The sequence below is a fragment of the Gallus gallus genome, chromosome 1, assembly GCF_016699485.2.
Source record: "Gallus gallus isolate bGalGal1 chromosome 1, bGalGal1.mat.broiler.GRCg7b, whole genome shotgun sequence".
NCBI classification, from domain to species: Eukaryota; Metazoa; Chordata; class Aves; order Galliformes; family Phasianidae; genus Gallus; species Gallus gallus.
Genome location: NC_052532.1, coordinates 113,119,365 through 113,140,514, shown reverse-complemented (window position 1 = coordinate 113,140,514; position 21,150 = coordinate 113,119,365). Strand labels below are relative to the sequence as shown.

At 42.4% G+C, this 21,150-nt stretch overlaps 1 protein-coding gene across 4 annotated transcripts in view; it reads right to left on the bottom strand.

Annotated features, from left to right (window-relative positions):
- Positions 1-3,710: 3,710 nt before the first annotated feature.
- SRPX (sushi repeat containing protein, X-linked) overlaps positions 3,711-21,150 on the bottom strand; it is a 40,562-nt gene continuing 23,122 nt past the window's right edge. For 3 of the 4 annotated variants that reach the window (XM_004934617.4, XM_416781.8, XM_004934618.5), the window contains 8 exons: positions 15,273-15,464; positions 14,498-14,674; positions 9,446-9,572; positions 8,854-8,975; positions 8,057-8,236; positions 7,469-7,602; positions 6,322-6,443; positions 3,711-4,242 (listed from right to left, as the gene is read on the bottom strand). In XM_004934617.4, coding sequence (XP_004934674.1) covers positions 4,062-4,242; positions 6,322-6,443; positions 7,469-7,602; positions 8,057-8,236; positions 8,854-8,975; positions 9,446-9,572; positions 14,498-14,674; positions 15,273-15,464 — 1,235 coding nt within the window. In that variant the 3' untranslated portion in view covers positions 3,711-4,061. Of the gene's footprint in view, positions 4,243-6,321; positions 6,444-7,468; positions 7,603-8,056; positions 8,237-8,853; positions 8,976-9,445; positions 9,573-14,497; positions 14,675-15,272; positions 20,079-21,150 lie in introns of those variants that run through there. The other variant, XM_040665366.2, reaches the window with a different exon arrangement.

Below are 21,150 nucleotides of genomic sequence, written 5' to 3'. Positions count from 1 at the left end.
ACTGCCTATAAATGAGGTAATGCTAGAGGTGGGACTGCACTGATAAGTCTGTCTCTGTTTTTGTCTGCAGTTCTACAGCTTACGTATTTGTAATGCTAATTTTTGTTTCATACGCATTACACCAATTTTATATCTAAGAAATGAGGAAATGCACTGTTCTTTTCTCCTCTGCTAGGGGGTTATTTTATCTGTGCCTTAACACTGTGCATTCAGTTCCGCCTCTCCATCTCCAGATCTCCTCCCTGACCCCTAGTCAACAAATCCAGGTATGTTCAAAATGCAGCTTCTCTGTAACTAATGGTCTGGATTTCTTAAGATAAAAGGCACAAAACCTCTTGGATTATTCTCTCCAACTCATACTTGAAACTGAGTCATGCTCACTTCAACCTAACCTCTCAATGCTGAGGTCTCTTCACCTCCTCTGAGTGTACCAGTTTCCCAGGTTTGTTACCTTGTACCCTTTGTTTTCATTATGTTACGCAGTCTGACTCAGGCTCTCAGGTAAGTATTGAGCTGTAACAAAACACCACACTGCAGTCATTCCGCATGGAGCTGCCAGGGTCAGGAGTGCTGTCGTCAGAGCTGTGAGGCTTTCCTAGAAGGAATGGTCTGAACTTCAAGAAAGGGAATGTGCAACTTTGGTCTCTCCCCCTGCAGATGTAGGTGAGTATGGGGTGTGTGATGGCAGGGATTGTTCTCATTAAACATGTAGATTCTTGTGTAGGTTTGGGGGAAATTCAGGCCATGCAGAGAATTGTTTGGGGCTCCTGAGAAATCACAGTGTTCTTGTTGCAAAAGATGTCGCGTGGTAGAAACATGAACACTTTTCTGTTGTAAAATGGTGGAAGCTTTTCGCTTGTTGAAATCACATTCAAAACCAAGACGTATCTCCAGACTGATGCAGACGCCTCCAAGCCCCTGGTTGGGTGCCCACAGTGATCTGCCAGTTCTGGACTAGGAGAGGAAAGGAGACTCACTGCAGGGTTGTGCTCCTTGGCTGTGCTGCCTCTAATCCTCCCCATCCACCCAATTGGTGCTTTTAACAGGATTTGCATTTTGACAGCTGTGGTTGGACGATTAGCAGCCATGCCAAGAAGAGCCATGATGGAAGTCAAAGGAAGAGTCCAGCCTGCACGACTGTGATGGAGGTAGGTAAGTTTTATGTGAAACATTTTTTAATCATTATTTTTCAACAGTGGAATGGTGTAGGTACTGCACCTTGCTTACATAACATCATTTTTTTTCTTGAACCAAAGCCTACTGAAATATACTTGAGTATTTAGAATGTGTTTGGACATACAAATGCTGGGCTAAAACCAGTAATACTAAAAGTCTCTCATTCATTCTTCTCCCAAAAGGCAAATCTGCCTCATACCTGCAGTCCATACCTGCATGCTGATCTGACTCCAGGTCAGAGATGTCATGTGGTGTTTGTCAGTCTCCCATTCCTCCCCACAGAAATGTTCCACAGAAAATGCCAGAAAGCTTATTTAATCAAGAGCAGCTTTTGCTAATCACAGGATTTTAGCAGATGTTCTGTGTAGAACTACAATTGGTAATCCCACTCACTCATGCACTTCCATCCACTTAATTCAATTTCCTTTAGCGGACTGGTGATTGCAATCACTTTCCTGGCTGCAGCAATCGTCAAACCCCACTCTTGTTCACCCAGACATGAACGATGGCTGCAGGCACCAATTCTGCACCTAAAATGGAGCAGGAACAGATTGGAGCTGCAGAAATAGAACAATTAGACCCAGTAGGCCCCTGGATTTATTTATTATTTGTTTGAAAAAAGTCAGTGGAAATCACTGATGTGCTTTTTGACTGAGTTAAAGGGCTGGTGAAATGACCTGTTCACCTGTGCATTCATGTTATGCATACAGATGTGCCAAAGCACCAATGGCCATAGCAGTACGTACATAGATGCATCCTCGGGCTGGCTGTTCTGCAGGTGCCACTTAAAGCATGAAGTGATTTGGCATGCTGTGTCTTAGTGTCTGTAACCACCACTGTTCTTTAAACAAGAAAGGAAACGGCTGTATCCATCAGCTGTATCCATCATATTGGTTCCTACCTACCTTGATCCTCTTATAGTTGATCCAGGATGACTTTTTGGTTTGGGTAGGTTTGGAACAGAAATGCTGTTTATTTCTGTGATTTTGTCACTCAAACAGTCCTTGCATCTTAGAAACACTTGGACAGCTCATTCAAAGGAAGGCTTCCTGCTCCTCCAGGCACCCATCCTCACAAACCTGGCAGTACCACCTGCAGTGTGTATTTGAATCTTCTTTGTCTTTGGCATCAGCTCTGAGGGCGGTCTTTGCCTTGGCTGTGCCACGCTTTCATGCCTGCTCTTGGGTGTTTGGTAAGGCTCCTCACCATCTCAGAAGCAGCCCATCTTCTCCACTCACTTCAGTGTGCTCTTGCACTTCAGTCTTCTGTTTTTTGCTAGCAACTGTCAAAATGAACACTGCTTTACAATTAAACAAGCATTCATCTGAAACAAAAAGGGCCACGCTCTGAATGAGCGGCACAGACAATAAGATGCTCTTCAGTCACGAGGGATTACCCACCTGACACTTTAGGCAAGTGTCCAAAGCTGTAACCCATACTTTTTAGCACTTTTCACTCCTTTTGGGTTTGTATTCTTCATGCACAGTACAGATTCTTTGCAGAGGATGGGCAAGATTGTGGGTTTCAAAAAAACACTAGAAAACTGTCTCTCTTTTTTTTGTTGCCTCCTAACACTTCATTAAGCAGTGATTATTATTATTATTATTATTATTATTATTTGTTACTGTTAAGTGATGAGTTGCAAAGAGCTATTTTCACAGATCTGGAAATGATGAATCCTCAATGAAGTTTCCCTGTGGGGAACATTCTACTGCCATCAGAGCAGCAGCCTGAGCCATCTCCGGGATGAAAAGGGAAAGAAATCTACTCCAACTCACTGGACATGAAACACCAGGTAAAAGCATGTCCTTCTATCAAGCATATCGCCTTTAGTAATTATCACCCATTTTCTATGTTGCTCACTGTTCTGTTATCAAACTCCTCCTGGCAAAGACTCTTGTACACCTGCCATGAGCTATTTTCTTCTGGTACTGCTGGAAGCAGTTATTTGTGTCACCTTTGGCTTATGCTTTGTGCCTGTGATGGACCTTATTATAATGGACCTGACAAAAGACACAAGTCATAGAGGGAGTGGCTGAGGGAGCTGGGATTGTTCAGTCTGGACAAGAGGAGGCTCAGGGGAGACCTTATTGCTCTCTACAACCACCTGAAAGGAGGTTGGAGTTGGCCTCTTCTCCCAAGTGACAGTGATAGGATGAGAGATAATGGCCTTAAGTTGTGCCAGGAGAGCTTCTGGCTGGGTATTAGGCAGAATTTCTTCTCAGGAGGAGCAGAGAGACAGTGGCACAGGCTGCCCAGGGAGGTGGTGGAGTCACCATCGCTGGAGGTGTTCAAGAACCTTGTGGATGTGGCACTGAGGGACATGACAGCTGGACAAGACAGATTGTCTTAGAGGTCATCCGCAGCCTTAATGATTGTGTTCTATTCTGTTCTGTTGAAAGACACCACTGGGTTGCTAAGCACTTGTAGCACAGGCATTAACCTCTGATTTAAACTGTTGATAGAAAGGTATTTTGAACCAACTTTTACGTTAATCACTAAATGTATTAGCTAAGAGGACTTTGAGAGCACTATTTCTTTGCAAAACAATATTTTATTAATAAAAGACTTATAAAACAGAAGAAAGAATTTTACACTGAATGAAAAATCCAAAATAAACCCCAGGAGACGTATCTCAGTTCTTTGATGTCTGTACAAGCAGTTCTATTGGGTAGTAATCCTACGTACACATTTCTCTAAAGATACTCTTTGAAAGTACAAAAAAGCATCATGCATACGCCCATGCAGAGCAGCTACACAGACATAATGATACACACAACAACTCTGTACATCAGTGATTAAAAAGCCATGCTTTCTGTAGCACCAAGGGAAGAATTATCTGGATAAAAAATTCACTAGCAAAATGCTAGCCCTGCAATTGTGAATTAAGGACATGACTGGCCAATTTCTGCTTGCAGTTTCATCTCTTCTTTTCTCAAGGGGAAATTGTCAATAAGTGCAAAGAGCTCAGCTGGTGTTGCCGGGAAAGGATAGCGTTCCTTGTCCATTCCATGCTTGTCCATCACCACAATGTTGAAATTATAATGGGGGATCCTCAGCAACAACCTATCCCAAGAGCAAAAGGAAACAAGACAAAGAAGTGCTACAGATACTGACTAAAAAAAAACCAACTCAAACCATTCTATAATTCTATGATATGATTCTATGATGGTGATGGAGCTAAAGAGTTACAGGTAGACAATTATGTTTCTTTGCTGCCATGCATTACAAAATCATGATGAGAAAAAGCAGAACAAAATGACTTAAGTCAGTTCTTGTTGCTTTCTTCTAGTAACTAATTTACCTGCTGCTAACTCCAACTTGGGAGATCAAAAGCCAGCACTAATCAGGGCAGAGCCCTTTCCTTCACAGTGGTAAAATGAGTTATTTAAGCTCTTCAGACATGCAGTCAATGCCACTGCTGTGGGGAAAAGCATCTGTGAAGGAATGCAGTCAGGACAGCAGGGTCTGTAGGGCACTGGATGGCAGTAAGGTTGTAAAACATAAAAACTGACCTTCTTGTCTATAGTCTTGTGCTGTTCAGTACTCTAGGTGGTGTCGCAGTTACAGAGCTTGGCTATTGCTTTGAAAACAATATCATTTTTGCAGCTAAGTTGTGGTGATAGGGCAGGTAAGGACTGTGGTTTCTTAAGGAAAATGCTTACCCTCTGCAAATGCTAATCCGTCTGAGTTTGGCAAAGTCTTAACCAGGGTAGTTGTGACTGGTTATTTTACTGAGTGCTAATGCTGGACAGCATCTGTATTCAAGATTTTTAAGGGTGTGTTTCATTTATATCTAAGTGCCTTCCTGGACTGGAATGCTATCTGATGCTCTGGTAGCAGCAGAGTCTAGGAAAAAGAAAATCAAACTGAACACTAACTTCCACCAAGTGGGGGGGCAGGTTGTAAAGCGTGTCAATTTCTGAAATTGAAGGTTGAGGCCAGCAGCACAAGGAGGCAGGAACAGGGCTGTTACCAGAGCTTATTTTGTACAGAGCCACAAGAAAACGTCTTCAATTTTAATCTAAATATTAAAAAAGTGGTTATTTATTTATTTGTTTTATTTTAAAAAGAAAAAAGAAGCTGGCTCTTTCTTTTATGGGGAAAAATACTTTCATTTTTTCTTCCAATCCAAAAAATCTCTCAGACTTGTCAGAAGACTGAGAAAAGAACATTTTTTTCTTGTTCCCAATTAGAACTCACACCATTTTCTCAGGTATATCACAGAAGATGCTGCCTAAAATGCTCCTGGACTTCTTTCCTTAAATTACTACCACTTACCCTGCCAAATAGGCCTTCACTTTTGGCTCTTGGAGTCTTCCTATCCCTAGGCAGTGCTGACACTTGAAATCTCCCTTTCAAGTGAGAAACAACTCCCTGCCAGTTCAAAACCAAGTCAAAACAGTTCAGACACCTCAGTAAAATTGATGAATGTCTGTCAGGCTGAGGAGGCTGAGATCACTTGCCCTTTGAAATGCTGTCCATATCATACTTGCACGTGGGACTTCAAAGAGCACCCACTGCTTACCTGGTGATGCTGCCTGGGGCCGTCCTTGCCAAGTGATTGCAGGCGGCTGGGACTGCATCAGACTAATTCCAGCACAATACAAATGTGTTTGTAATAAGTGTTTCCAGTGACAGTACCCAAAAACATAAAGGCATAACATCCCTCCATCCCTGGAGGTGCTCAAGGCCAGGCTGGATGGGGCCCTAGGCAGCCTGAGCTGGGGGGGGGGTGGCCGTGCCCAAAGCAGGGGTTGGGGCTGGGTGGGCTTTGAGGTCCCTTCCAACACAAACCATTCTGTGATTCTACGATAAAGGGATACACAGAGAGCTCACCTGCATTAGCATCATTAATGGAGCAAAGAGGCAAGGAAGACACAGCACTTGAGTGAGCTGCTCCATAGCCCATTTAAATATCAAACACGCTCTTAATTTCATAAATCCCATATGCCCAGGAATTTTCAGTAGCTCTTGCAAGTTAGTAGAGAATAAATACTGAAGCTTATTCATGAATATCTACCTACCTTCCAGTGTCTAGCTCAGTACAGTAAAATGCCTATTTAGATAATAAAACGCAGGAATTCAAAAACAATATATTATCTATGCTATAGCCCACATAACAAGAGACAAACCTTACTTTACCTGAGTTGCAGTGCAAGTGAAGGGGGCAGCAGCTTTACACCTATTCTTCCTATCTGTGCTGGGAAGATACCAACCAACTCAACAACAGTAACATGTCGGAGGTCTAAGCCACACTGTGCTGGCTGGAAGAGTTGAAAGAAGAAAGAGAAGAGCTGGATTAGCCATCAAGAGAATGCAGCTGGTTGTTTGCAGTGTGCAGTGAGCGTTCACACAGAATCTTAACTTCTCCAGTTAGTTAGATGGTTTAAGCTGAACTGAGTCCAGGGGCTATTAGATGAAGGATTCTAAGAACACCACCGCACAGAGACCACCTAGGAGAAATGTAAACCTGGGCTGTAATGACATTAAAAGATGCCGGTTTGTTAAGTATTGTGCCAGTAATCTGATGTGGCAAGTGAAACGAAGTATGTGAAATGGAAGAAAACTCGACAAAGTTTTGGGTTTTTTTTTAGTATGCCAACTTGTTTTTCCAAACAATGGAAGAGTAATACTGCTATTAAAATTAGTATTTTAAACTACATCATTTCAGTCAAAATAGTTTATTTTCTTGCCCAGGTAATCTGCTGTGGGGGGAGGGAGGGGGAAAAAGCTTTCATTTTGTTTTTAATACAACTTACTTGAAGCCTGCAGTTAGAAATGTCATCACATTCCTATCCCAATGACTGTTCATTCTGACTTTTGTTCCAGTTGTGGGAAGAGAAACAAAGCATTTGCCGCTATGAAAGAATACAGAACTGGCTGCTCTCCCTGAGGACACAGGGACTCCTTAATATAGCAAAAACCCAAAGAGAAATATTTATAGAAATACTATAAAAATATTTCTATAAGAAAAACAATCACCAGAATTTTTTTTCTTTTTTGTTACAAAATACCACAGTGGTATCTCCAGCATTCTGGCTGATTTCTATCTATGTACAATACAATCCAGAATAGAGTTGAACTGGAAAACAGGGGAGATGTTTAAATTCAGGCACACATAAAAAGGATTAATCCAGAACCACTATCACTTCTGTGAGATCCTCTACTGTCCAAAACGTAATAGCTGAAGTTTGTTGGTTTATAGCAACAGCAGAGTTTATCCTATCATGTGTCTAAATAAAAAAACGTAGCTACAACCCCCTGCAACCCACCCTGGACTGTGTTTTACCTGCAGCATTCCCAACTGCATCCTGTAGAAGAAGTTGGCTGCAGTAGGAGTTGAAATAATTAGCAGTCTCCGCTTCTCATAAAACTGATCCAGAAGTGCAGCTGCAGTCCTCACATTCACATTAATATTCATGGCTAGAATTAAATTTAAAAGAAAAAGTTATAGAGAATACTATAAACAGATCTATTTCTAAAAGGATGAACAGGTGTCAGATACCAGAAACACAGCAACAAGAGAATAATAAAGAAGAAAAGGCTGAAACAGCGGCCTTGTTGAAGCCAACTATTTTATCTTAAACTGTAATGTGGCTTACAAAATGGTTTGACTGCAGTACGTGAAGTTTCGTATAAAGACCTGGGCTGAAACATACTATCAGTTGTAAGGCACCATCATTATCCCAAGAATAGAACAGGCAAAGGTGGCACATGCTTCATATCTAAGGGTGAATTGGCAGGGAAAATAAAGACGTTTTTTATCTGAAGGGCATTAAAGTGTGTAGCTGTATTTGACCCCAAGCTTCTTCCCCAATTCTCACTTCTGTGAGAACCATCGTAGCCCTTTCAGTAAAGCAGCGAAATACTCACTTACGTGCACAGGTTGGCTCCACTCCTGACCACCCCAAATTGTACTGGCACACTCTAGCTGGGCTGCCTTGCAGCTCATAGCCTCCAATGCATGAAAATTCACACGTAGCACCATAGTTATTTCCATCACCTGAACACTTGATGTAGCCATTATCTGGAACGTTTAATTTCACACAGCGCCTGACTTTAAGAAAGAAAGACAAGACATGGAAGGAAAAAAAAAAGGCAGGGCATGAATCACAGCCATCAAAATACCAATATGGAAGATGTTTTTTCTTTTTGCTGTCTCTATTGTGAAAGTCATGTATGTACAAAAACGACCGAATAAAAGCTCTTCTTAGTAGCACATGTAAACGAAAAGGATGCAGATATTGAGGTGTGTGTATGTCACTGTGGTACATGGTAACAGATGGCCAAAGAACACAAAGAGATCTCATCGTGTCCACAGATTCAACTGCAGATTTCAAGACCTGGACTTGTGAAAAGGCAACTCTTCTTGACACATGGGAGGCACAGCTAAAAAACTCCTTTGGCTACTTGATTCAGCAGCTGACATCCTCAACAGTATGGAGGAGGATGGATTACTAGAGCCTCTCCTTGACTTGCAGCATGCGAGCTGTGGATCTGGCCATCAGGGACTCAAGCAAAATGGTACACTCAGTTGCATAGTCAATATAAACTTTAAATACATGTATGTGTGCATATGTACAGACAAACACAGAGATAGGGACGTTTTAAAACTGCCTACTAAGCCAGGTGCACATCAGTAACTGTGTTTGTAGTGTAAAAGATCATTCTTACCTCTGACTTTAACAAGGAATTTGCAAGTGCCCTTATTTTCAGCTCTGTCATACACAGTGTACTGGATTTTGTGGTCGCCTTCTGGAAAATGTGACCCTGGTGGCAGGCCTTTCAAAATAACACTAAAACAGGAGATAAAACAGGACAGGCATTCATAAATTCACTGGTATTTTCCTATTTCAAACACTATAAAAGCCTACAGATTGAAGTCTGGGGCATGCTGAGCTTATCTGGCCATTCTACATGGCTGAATAATGAGAGTAAGCACAGGAAGAAGCTGCATAGCAGGGACCAGGTCAGTCATACATGCTGCCACCAGTCCCACTCTTTAATGAAAAGATCCCATTCCATTGGCAAAATGGGAACAGAGCAGTCAGGGCCTGCTTGCTTCTTCTAAGACAATTCATAGTGTAGCTGAGCATAATGTCATGTCCAAAAGAACTTAAGCTTCCATTTCTTTATGCAAGAAAAAACTGAAATGGCTCATCCTATTTCTTTTCTTCCATGAGTAATCCCCAGCCAAGACTGCAGCCACTCATCTGACAAGTCTGCATGGGATATTTCCCACAGACATCTATGAATTTCTACCTACTCTGTCAAAATCCCATCAGCGGTGTCCCTTCCCTCCGGGGTATCCCAGAACACTCTGGCCGTCAGCTTGTTGGGCTCCGCAATCTTCTCCTTCACACTTGGGCACTGGATTCTCGGAGGTTCCGTATCTGTTGAAATAAACCTCAGAGAAATGGGCACCTTTGCATCTGTTAGAGCTGCTCGTTTTCTTCATTTTCTTCAGTCACCACCCTGCTGACAGAGTAACCTTAGGCCATGCTCAGCTGGCCTCTTCAACACCAGGGCTGACCCAACCAATGCAAGTGAAGCCTGTGCTTCTCACCTTTTTGCAACAAGAGCAATAGATGACAATGATCCCCATCACTTCCCTCCACTCCCCCCCCCCCCCCCCAAAAAAAACCTAATGAAAACTTAGTTTTATGTAAATTTATTTGAATAGTGACGAATTAAAACTTCATTTAGCCTTGAACTGTAAGGAGGGATGCTTAAGACTGTACCCACAGAGCCTACACCTTCTGTTCATCTGCTCTGCCTCTCCTTGTGCATCTGTGCAGAGGCTACTGTGATTAAGTACCTTCATTAAGCACTGAACAAAGATCTGTTTCTGTGTGTTAACTTTGCACATTACCATCAACTTGTTGGTTATTTTTCCTGCAGCAGTGGCAAAAAGAGAAATAACACAAAAGTGACAAAACTGTCATTTCTGTAGAGAATTACTGCTGCATTTTGTCAAGTAATTCTTATAATAATGCCTTACAGGTAATAAATGAATAACAAAGCAGATCAAGTACATTTTGAAAGCTTGATTAAGTGCTACCAGAACATTGTGACTATTATTAAGGAGTACGAGAACAGCGGTGATGATAAAGAATCCTGGTGCTGGATAAAGGTGACACACAACTGCTTGCCTTTCTTTGCTATGACTACTATATCAGCGAACCAAGTCCAAACACCATAACAATTATTGAAACATCCACCTCTAATTACTTAGTCTGTTTTTTTGATCATCTCTTGAGTTATGCCCAAAATAAGGGCTAACTACATGAAGTCACACTTAAAAATAAGCTACAAGACAGCACTACTCTTTACCTGCAAGTGGATGACAATCCCTACAACGCTGCTCAAATTTAAAGGGTGGCAGGCCTTGATTTCTCATGTGCATGACAAACACAAAGCAAAACCTGTGTCTTGCAATTAAAAAAGAAATGAGAACATGTTTGGGTCTTTATAAAGCAACAAATACATAAAATAACACTACAGACCTGCATAGAAAACATTGTGTGTTGCTTTAGTATATCAGTTTAACGAGGGCAAGTGTAGCCCTGCTATACTCCCTTCAAGCCTTAATAGTATGTCAGGAACTTGACAACCTCCAAAGCTGGCTTCTATTTTTATTTTATTTTATTTTGTAAGAAAGGAGCATTCCTTCAACCCTGAATGCTTTGTGAGACGCTTCATGGCAGCTCTGCCCTCCTCTACAAAACTACCTTGCTCTCAGTAATGCACTGCCAAATTAAGATGAAGACTAACCAGATCTCACCAAGTCCGCTTCTGTGCCCGGTGAGTTGGCTGTGGCTACAGCTCAACACTATGGTATTGACACATTAAATAAATAGAGAGATGGAACAAAAGTCAGAATGGCTTTTAAGAACCAATGCTTTAAGCACTTCATTCATTCAAAAGCTCATTCCATTATTTATCACAGAGCTGGCACAAACCAGCTCAGACTTCCACATCATAAAGACAAACAACGGAGTTACTGCGGGAACAAAACCACCAGGCACCCTTTGGAGGAAGCTGTAAGACTGCTGACTGCTGGGGAGGGTTCAGCAGAGGGGAAAAGAGATCCTGGAAGCTGTGAATTGTCACAGGCAGGGTACTTTGCAGGGCACTCTGACCTCATGTGGTTCTTCTTAACGCTTTTACTGCTGTGTCACTGCTGAAAGAACAGTGGCACTTCAAACTGATTTATTTAAGCTGTCTGACAGGGCTGTGTATTTAATGGACGAGTCTTGCCAGGAAGGTTTACATCGTAGGCAGGGAAACTGAATTTCCACAGTAAACAAACAAATAAATAAATAAATGGAGCCATTCGGCCACTACTCTTCCTATGTTCTTCTCAACTGTTGCTTTTCTTGGCTTCCCAGCAACGACTGGTATGCTGCCCTATGCTCGGAAGTGGTGTTGCAGAATAGAATATCCAATGTTGGAAGGGACCCATTAGCACCGTCGAGTCCAACTCCTGGCTCCACACAGGACCACCCAAAAATCAGAGTTGTCCAGAGCTTTCTTCAACTCTGGCAGCTTGGGGCCATGACCACATAAGTCAGGAGGTTAGCAGAGTATTCAATTTCAAAGCTGCCTTTTGAACTTCGTTGAGAAAAATGCTAAGTTTTCAAATAGCCTTTACATTTACATTTATTCTCTGTTACATACTAATGGGAATGGCCATATTAGCAATATCAACAACAAAATGTAAAGACCTTGTTGACTGCATTTCTCACAGTCTCCTATTTGCTTGTGAGCAGGGGATGATGAGCGGACTTAGCAGGACAGAAAGAGAAGGGGTGGTATTGAGTGGCCAGTGCTCATTCAGGAGTCTGCTGTTGCATACAAACCCTGTTATTAGTGCTTGATGGCTGGAAGCTAATTCAAAACATATTATTGTGTGTCAAGAACATAAAGAGATGAAGAGACTGGAAATCGTGAAAGGGTAAATGAAAAACACTGCTCTGCCCTCCACAAGGCACAGCTCTGTATTTCAAAACATCCATTATCACTGCCTGTATAATTAATGACTCAGAGTGCAAAGCTTGTTTCAGACATCAGTAGTTGAAAGCTGTTAGTTAGCCACCTATCAGTGCAATCTTCCTAGGATGTGAAAAGAATGACTTAGCATGGTGACAGCCATTTACCACAACCTCTGCTATAAAAGCAGCAGGAAATGAAACCTTCATTGAAAGAAAAAAAAGAAAAAAGAAAGAAAAAAGTGACATTTTTCACTCTTCTAGAGGAAAATCCCTATATCAGTCTATGTTACAGTGAATTAAGGACGTAATGGAAAAAACGTTCAAGTGAATATTGGCATTTTTAGCTAACTGATAGCTGAACCAGCTATACTTGGGGCTTTTTCCTTCAGTTCAGCATCATGAAGAATAATCACCCCTCTTATAGGAAGGGAGAGGGGATGAGCTGCTTTGTTAGAAGTTAATATCCACTGTCTGTAAGGGCTCCCATAAGCAACTGCTAAAACACACCTAATTTTCTTGAAGAAAAACAGCATCTCTTTTTCCTCCTTTTAATGAAAAAGATACTGCAGGCAATGATACTTGCCTGATCCTACATTGATCTTCTGTATTGCTGTGAACTCCAAGTATTTTTGTGCAAAATTGCTCAGCAGTGCAACTACAGTATTAAAGCTTAGAGGAAAGCCCCCCTGTGTTTCCAACAGTTATAAATTCAGCTCTGTGGTAATTCTGCCACACTTTGATGCCAATAGCTACACAATGTCCCCAGACCTCTTTGTCACCCAGAGATATGAACTTCACACATAATCATAGGCATGGGCTGGTAACATCCCTTCTGAATCACAGAATTGTAGAGCATCCTGAGTTTGAAAAGACCCACAAGGTCTTTTCACATGAGGAACAGCATCTGTTCAGCTGGTTCTCTTCTGGCCCAATTCACTAACAGCTCTTCTGCACCACTGAACCACGCTACGGTACGTGTGTTAATCACACTGCATTATGCTGTTAAGGTCACATCTGGTCACAAAGAATTCCTATCTTACCTGTCAAGAGGTCAAAAGATAATCTTATTAAACAGCTTGCTAACTGCTTATCTCACTATGTATGTGCAAAAACAGTGTGCACACAAGGTTTGAGAGGGTCTTCTCCACACCATGTGGTATTACCAAAACTTAAATAATGCTGTTTCTTGGTTACTTTGGACTTGCAATCACATCCTGTGCAATAATCAACCTGCATTTTTGGAATAAAAAAGAAGTGGAAGTGCAACCCTAAGCTTCTCTTATTTTTGCCTAAGATCAAAACTTGCTTACTTTCTACAATGCAAGTCAGCATCTTCAGCAACAAGCACGCTGATGCCAAAAACAGATGAGGCTCTGAAAGAGCCAGGAAATACAGAAAACATTTAATGATTCCCAAACTTAAAAGGATTTGTTTTTCTTCCTCCACCCACACCAGAGAAGGACATGGCTCATTTCTGTAAACAAAAACGACACCACAAACAAGCTGGACCTAAGCAGCAGGATTATTCATACATTTGTACAACAAGTAACAGGAAAAATAAAAAAAATCTCCAAATATAAAGCCACAGTGGAGAGACTCCAAACCTATTTACTAACCTAGAGTAAGCAACAGGCACTCTGAGAAAAACCAAGATACCATACACAAAAAAACACTGAGCACAGATATCCTGCCACCCACAAGCTCAGATTACTGGTAGCCAAGTCAGATAGCTAAACAGTGCTTTTCTTTGTGGGTGGCTGCTGAACCTTCCCAGAAAGAAGAGCAGCTGAGACTTCACTACCTACATGCCGAATCTTGTCAGTAGGAAAAAAAGTTAACTCTCAATATTTGTTTCTGTCCTGACTGATTTATGGATATAAAATCAATTTTACCAGCTGAGATTCCTAGAATACTGGTGACTACATGGTGGAAATTGCTGGCAAAACTCATGTGAACTACGCAAAAACTAAGACTAGCTCACTGTAGTCATGATCATGATGACTACAATCCATCCATATTCTCTGGGTATAGCTGGAAAACTGTGATACCAAGAAACAAAAGCAAGAGGGGATGTCAGAAAAAAGGGTCAGTGTCCAGCCTGTCCAGGGAACTATCACAATGCAGACAGAGCATCCTACTTTGAGGCGCTGGCATAGCTGCCCAGAGAAGCTGTGGTGCCCCATCCTTGGAGGCACTCAAGGCCAGCTTGGATGGGGCTCTGGGCAGCCTGAGCTGGTGGGGGGGCAGCCCTGCCCACGGCTGGGGTTGGGGCTGGCTGGGCTTTGAGGTCCCTCCAACCCAAACCCTTCTGCAATTCTACTTACCCACGCAGGAAGCTGGCCGGCCACTCCAAGCTTTGTTGTCCATGCATGTCACTATGCGGTCGCCTTTCAGCTGGTACCCTGGTGAGCAGTAGTACTCGCACCTGGAGCCAAAGTAGGCACCATCCAAGCACTTGAAGCCCCCGTTGGTTGGCATGGAGAGTGTGGGGCAGCGCTTCTCTGAAGCAGAGAAGAGAGAATTCTGAAAACCTGTTAATACTCCCTTAGAATAATGTCCCGGAGGTATTGCAGAGACATAAAGGCACAGCTACCAAGCAAATTCCCACATGAAGTTTTTGCACTTTTCTTATTTAACTTATTTATCATCTTTCAAATTTAATTTTACACACGCATTATCCTAATGCAGTATTTATATGAGAGAGAGGTAGCATGTACATGCCTTATGTTTTACTGCAAGAGCCCACTTAAGCACCTGATAAAAATTACATCAGCTTACAAAATTCACAATGGACAATTTTCTGAAGAAGTTTTAAGGCTCTTTCCATGAAACCCTTCCTACAAATAAAAATCCCATACTTGTAAAATGCTGTCCTCTTTGTCCTCCACTTCACTTGCGATACTTACCACACCGTGTACCACCACAAGACCTTCAGGTGACAAGCCAGTCTACACAGCCCAGCATACTGCCCAAGAGTAAAATAAAATAACCACCAAAGATGACTGTTTCATCTTGTTAGTGCTCAGAACTCACAGGTTTGAGCTACACCGAGTACAAAGGTGAGCAGAGCTCAGTGCCTGCTGCATCTGCACTACTTACGTTTGCACAGCACTTTCCCAGACCAGCGTTTGCTCGACTGACAGATGAGCTGCTGAGGGCCATGCAGTTCATAGCCTTTTTGACAACGAATATCACATCTTGTCCCCAGTACGTTCTTGTAATATTCCCCTTGAGGTGTCCTGCAGTTTGCATAACCATGTTTCACCTTAATGGGAGAGCACCATGGTGTTTCTAGCACAGAGAACAACAAAAGTAAATATACACAGCACTTGACAAAACCTAAAAGGTCAGCCACAAATGTAAAAGCATCTTCTTCATACAAGGTCACAGAGAGGAAACAGAAAGAAAATACATAATTTAAAAAGTCACCGAGCCTCAAAAGTGGAGACATAACAGCACAGAAGGGGCACTCAGTACTTACATGTGTGCAGGTCAGATCTTCAATGACCACTGGCTTTTTTATTACAAATGTTAAAGATCACAGCCAATAGATTGGGGCAGGAGATGTTGGGTTTTTTTTGTCCATGGAATAAGTGTGCCACCATGTGGACACCTTGATGACAGCCAGATCTTTCTCCCCTCTTGTTTTTAAACTGTGAAATCTAACGTGGTGACACAAGTTTGCATTGGTGACTGACTTGGTCTGGCTGTAGCTGTAATCTCTGCAGTATGTAGCTCTCCTGCTGCCCACTGAAACAGTGATTTGTGTAGTAGAGAACAATGCCTTGGATGAACTCTGCAACAGTCCAACCTCTACAACCTTTAGAAAGAATGTCATCTTCCTAAATTGCATTATCAGAAAATCAAGCCTGTACGTGTATATATATACTCCTCACACCAGATCAACCATTCAGGGGTTAAGTTTGGCTCCAGTTTTGTGATATTAATTTCCACGTTAGCACTCGGGGTTAAAGCTGGAGTCAAAAGCATGCTACACCTTTACAGCCCTCAGTGGTTCTCTGGTGCCACACGGAAACATTCACATACTCATTGGATCAGTAACACAAAATAGCCTTCTAGCAGCAAAGCTGGGCAGAATCACTGCCATGATTAGACCTGAAGGCAAGTGTCCAATCCAGCAGATTAACTGAACAGCTCTCAAGAAAGATTTAAACATGTTCTGCTCTTTTTGGTAGCAATGTTCAGTGTCCAACTGCAAAGCGTGCATTTGGGCACAATGCATGTATTGGACAGCACTAAAACCTCTACCTCTCCCTGTTGAATCCTTCAGAGAGTATCAGTGCTCGTTTATGATCATACACATAGCACACGTGCATAAAAAAAGTAACGCTCTTCGCCTCAAAGATGGGGGAAGGACCACCTTTCCCTAAAAGCAAGGAAACATTGCTCTGAGTACATGAATTGCCTTCTCGCTGCTCCTGGATGCAGGACAGCGGCATGGATGCATCTGCCAAATGAGAGGAAAGATGGAGTTGTGCTGGGACTTGGTGGCTAACGCTTCTGCCAAAGTTGTGGGAAAAAGGGAATCTGCAAATGCAGATGAAACTGTATTTTTAGTCACAACTTCAGAGCAGTCACGATGTGCGGAGGATTTATCCCCGTACTGATGGGATACTGATGGGTACAGTATCAAATGAAGGCTTCCCCTTCACAGGCAAAGATTCGGAACCTTTGTTGAGCTTTGACAGCAGCACAGATGAAGAAAGCACTGAGTTTTGTGCTCTGGGCAGCTTTTCAGTCGGAGTTTCTAACCCAAGCAGTGACTAAGTCGGCTGCTTCTCAGCTCCAAGACTTGAAAAGGACAGACCCAGAGGGATGGAGGGACCGTAAGGCAAAAGAGCCGACAGCTTCTGAAATCCTGCGTGACATGCAGTGGCAGATGCGACATGCCAGGACCTACAGAAGTCTACAAGAGATGCAACAACTTAAAAAAAAAAAAAAAAAGAAGAAAATCCAGAGGAACAGTTTAAGCCTTCATCCTCACCACTTCACAGCAAACACTTAAAAATAACTTCTGGAAGAAAAAAGAGCACTTTGGCAGAGGTTCACTTCTAGCTCTTCATTCTCACAGTGATTAGGTACATGTTCTACACAATTGGGATCAGCTTCAAATACAAAACCAATGCAGCCTGTTACAGTTTATATTCAGTGTGAAGTGTCCCCAGGACTTATTTATACTTTCCCAATTGAAACTGGATTTTTCACCTACATTTTGCTGTGTCAGCACTGGAGAAACAGAAAGAGCACTTTGAGGATGGACATCACAGATTCGTTATCAGACTAGTGCCCTGTCCAACAAGTGTTGAAGAGACACAGCTTGGGGATTGCTTTCACCCCAGTCAGCTAAGCAATTTGGGGCAAATCATAATATTTATGCCTAAGGTTTCCTATGGATATCAAGTGTAAATGAGCATGACTGATTTCCTTCATAAAGGGCATTAAGATGTACACTTTGCAATGCAATCAGGTGGCCAATCAGAAAAGCAAAGCAGCTGCTTTGGGTATTGCAAACAGCCTGAGCTTTTCTTAGACACATTGTGGCTGTAAGTAGACAGCTGCCCGTATATTTAGAAAAAAAAAAGAAGAAAAAAATGGCTAGCAGCTGACAAATGCAGTTTACTGCACAAAATGAAAACTGAAAAACACCACCAACAAAAAACTTGATGAAGTTTTGTGGCAGCTATCGTGGTCTACAGAAACAAAGCAAGGCTCCTAGGGAGAGGGAGCACATCTTTTATCGGACCAAGCAGTACTGTTAGGAATAAAAACAAAAGCAGACCTGCTTTTGGATGCAGATATCTTGAAGAGCTTAGAGGGAACATCTCTTTGATCTAAAATATTATTATTCTTACTCCAGAACTGAAAGCGATTAGAAGAAAGACAGTGAGGCAGGAGAAGGGGGCAAGGATCTGGGTTTGGAACAACTGATATTGCTGAATCAAACCCAGCGAACTTGAAAAGCTTTTGTGCCTGAATGCACATCAAACGATACAACCCAAGTTTTACATCAAAGTCTGTTTATTTTTAAGTGAAGGCACATACTGTTTTTCAAAGACTAAGCAGCTACATGTAGTATTTAAGGAATATTAGGACTGAATAGGGCCTGGAGAGGTCATGCATCTCCCTCTTGAGACAAGACCAGCCCTGTTTCTGAAGACTTTGGCAAAAGGAGAAGCTACAGGACTCTCAGGCATCTCTTCAGGACTTTCACTGGTGCTCTGTGCAAGCAAATGAAATTATTGTTTTTAGGTACCAGTCCTGAGACACTGTTTTTACGCTTAGTAGACAGCTTGCACCCCTCCTTAGCAATAAGATCAAAGCACGGATACAGGCTGGGTGGAGAATGGCTTGAGAGCATCCCTAAGGAGAAAAAATTGGGGGTACTGGTTGATGAAAGACTCAACATGAGCTGGCAATGTGCACCTGCAGTCCAGAAGGCCAACCATGTCCTGGATTGCATCAAGAGAAGCATGACCAGCAGGTCAAGGGAGGTGATTCTGTCCTCTACTTTGCTCTCGTGAGATCCCACCTGGTGCACTGCATCTAGGTTCAGTGCTCTGGGGCTTCCAACACAAGAAGGACATGGAGTTGTTGGAGCAGGTCCAGAGGAGGGCCATGAAGATGATCTGAGGGCCGGAGCACCTCCCCTATGAGGACAGGCTGGGAGAGTTGTGGCTCTACAGCCTGGAGAAGAGAAGGCTCCAAGAAGACCTCATAGCGGCCTTCCAGAACCTGAAGGGGCCTACAGGAAAGCTGAGGATGGACTTTTAAGAAGGGCAGGCAGCAACAGAACAAGGGGAAATGGCTTCATTCTGGAAGAGGGTAGATATTAGATACTAGATATTAAGACACACTTTACCGTGAAGATGGTGAGACACTGGAACAGGTTGCCCAGTGAGGTTGTGGATGCCCCAGACCTGGAGGTGTTCAAGGCCAGGTTGGATGGGGCTTTGAGCAATCTGTTCTAGTGGCAGCTTGTCCCTGCCTATAGCAGGGGGGTTGGAACTAGATGATCTTAAAGGTGCCTTTGAACCCAAAGCCTTCTATGATTCTATGAATAAAATACCCTGCCTTATTATTTAGTAGTAAAATATTTCAAAGACTCAGTTGTGTTTGAAGCCACCAAAAACAGGCAGCAAGCAGAAATGGCTGAAACCACAATGTTACCTCTACGGCTGGGGCTATGGTTTCATCGTTATAGGATTTGAGAAAAAATGTAAAGAAGGATCTCAGAGCAGCTGGCATTAGGGCAGTGATGAACACAGGAACTGCTGTACTCAAGAAGGTTTTCCTCGTAAAATACGATCCAGGGCAGCCCTGCCAAGTGGCAGGAATGAAAGCATTTTCTAGAGCATCATTTCCCTCAGCCTCTCCGTGCCGTTTAAACACCGGTCTGTTTTCCTTCATAATCTGCATGCAAAATGCCCTGTAGCACAGGAGGGTACCCCAGCCAGCAGAGTGGAAGGTTCATCAGGGAAGGAGGAAAAAACTCTGTGAAGACATTGCAGACACGGAAAGTCTCAGCAATGTCTCTCTCTGGAAAGCTGAGCAAGCTGAAAAACATCCAGATGAAGACAAAGGGGTTTGGTAAGAGGTCAGTTCCTCCCCATAAGCAGCAGTGTTTTGTTTGAATATGAAAATAAGGACGAATCTGTGCTTGCTCACGCTGCTTAGTGTGCATGGGGGCAAAGAAAAAACACAGCACTGCTTACATATGTTAACATAAGCTAAGCAAATTTAGCTACTTGTTACTGGGAAGTTTTACACACCAAGCAACAGGCCATAACCAAAATGCTGAACTGCACATACGAAGAGCAGCTCAGAAGACGTCTCCTTAGCCCGTTTCTCCCCAGTTTTGTCCTTCTCCACCCCCTCCCCCCCCCCACTAACAACTTAAATAAGTATGCTAATGAAGAGTGAGGCTTTTCTGCTCCACTCTTTATACTCTTAGGTTCACATTGTCTGATCCTCAACATTTGGCAGTGGAGTTTCCAAGCTCAGGATGGTTTTTAGTGTCTGTGTGAATGAGTCATTCTGTTTCACTTACCCTCGTGACATTTTGGCTGACATTAATATAATCCATGTTGGATCACCATATAAAAGGAATTTATACAGAATCCGCATTTTAACTACTTGCCTGCACTGGCATTAATTGGCATTGATTTATCTTCATGATCTTTGGGATTCTTTTTCTAAGGGTCCACAGAGGGTTACATGTTAAAAGGCAAAGAAGAATGAGTTTACACAAAGAAAGCTTTAGAGAAATAGTTCTGCATGTGTTTAAAAGCAACATTTTATGCTAAAGTGTTCTATGGGGAAGAACGTGAGAACTTCAGGAAAACAGCAATATAATCATAGTATTATCACTGCTCATAGATGTCTGTGTTACTTTATGACTTACCTCTTACTTAAGGCACACTAATTCTCTGCAGGGTATCAGTAACATCATGAAAACAAGTCCTCTGTTTCCAAGTAATCAGAACAAATACACTACAATTCTAAGATGTTCACCCACCAGCTTACAAAAAAGCAACAGTTGCCATGTAAAGTGACAAAAGAAATGCCATGGTTTTTTATTGTTTGGGCTTCTGAGGAATTTTGGCAGGGGAGGGGACTATTGAGACAGACTTTAGGAAACTGACATGCTAAACGGAAGATTTACTGGTACTGGCAAAAAGCTTCTCAGCCTTGCTGAGCAGCAAAAGCTTCCTCAATATGGAAGCAAACCTGAATGTGCTTCATAAACATGCATGCCCACCCGCTCTTTCCTCCAGCTATGTTATTTGTTTTAGAATGGAAATGTTCTTTCGTTAAACACACTTCACTTAACATTTCACACAGCGAGTTAACTTAAAATTAGAACAACTTTATGGAAAAAAAAAAGTCATGAAAATCAAGTTCTCTTGCATGTACTTCTATACATTACCATCAATGGCCCCAAGCTTTGAGTCAACTT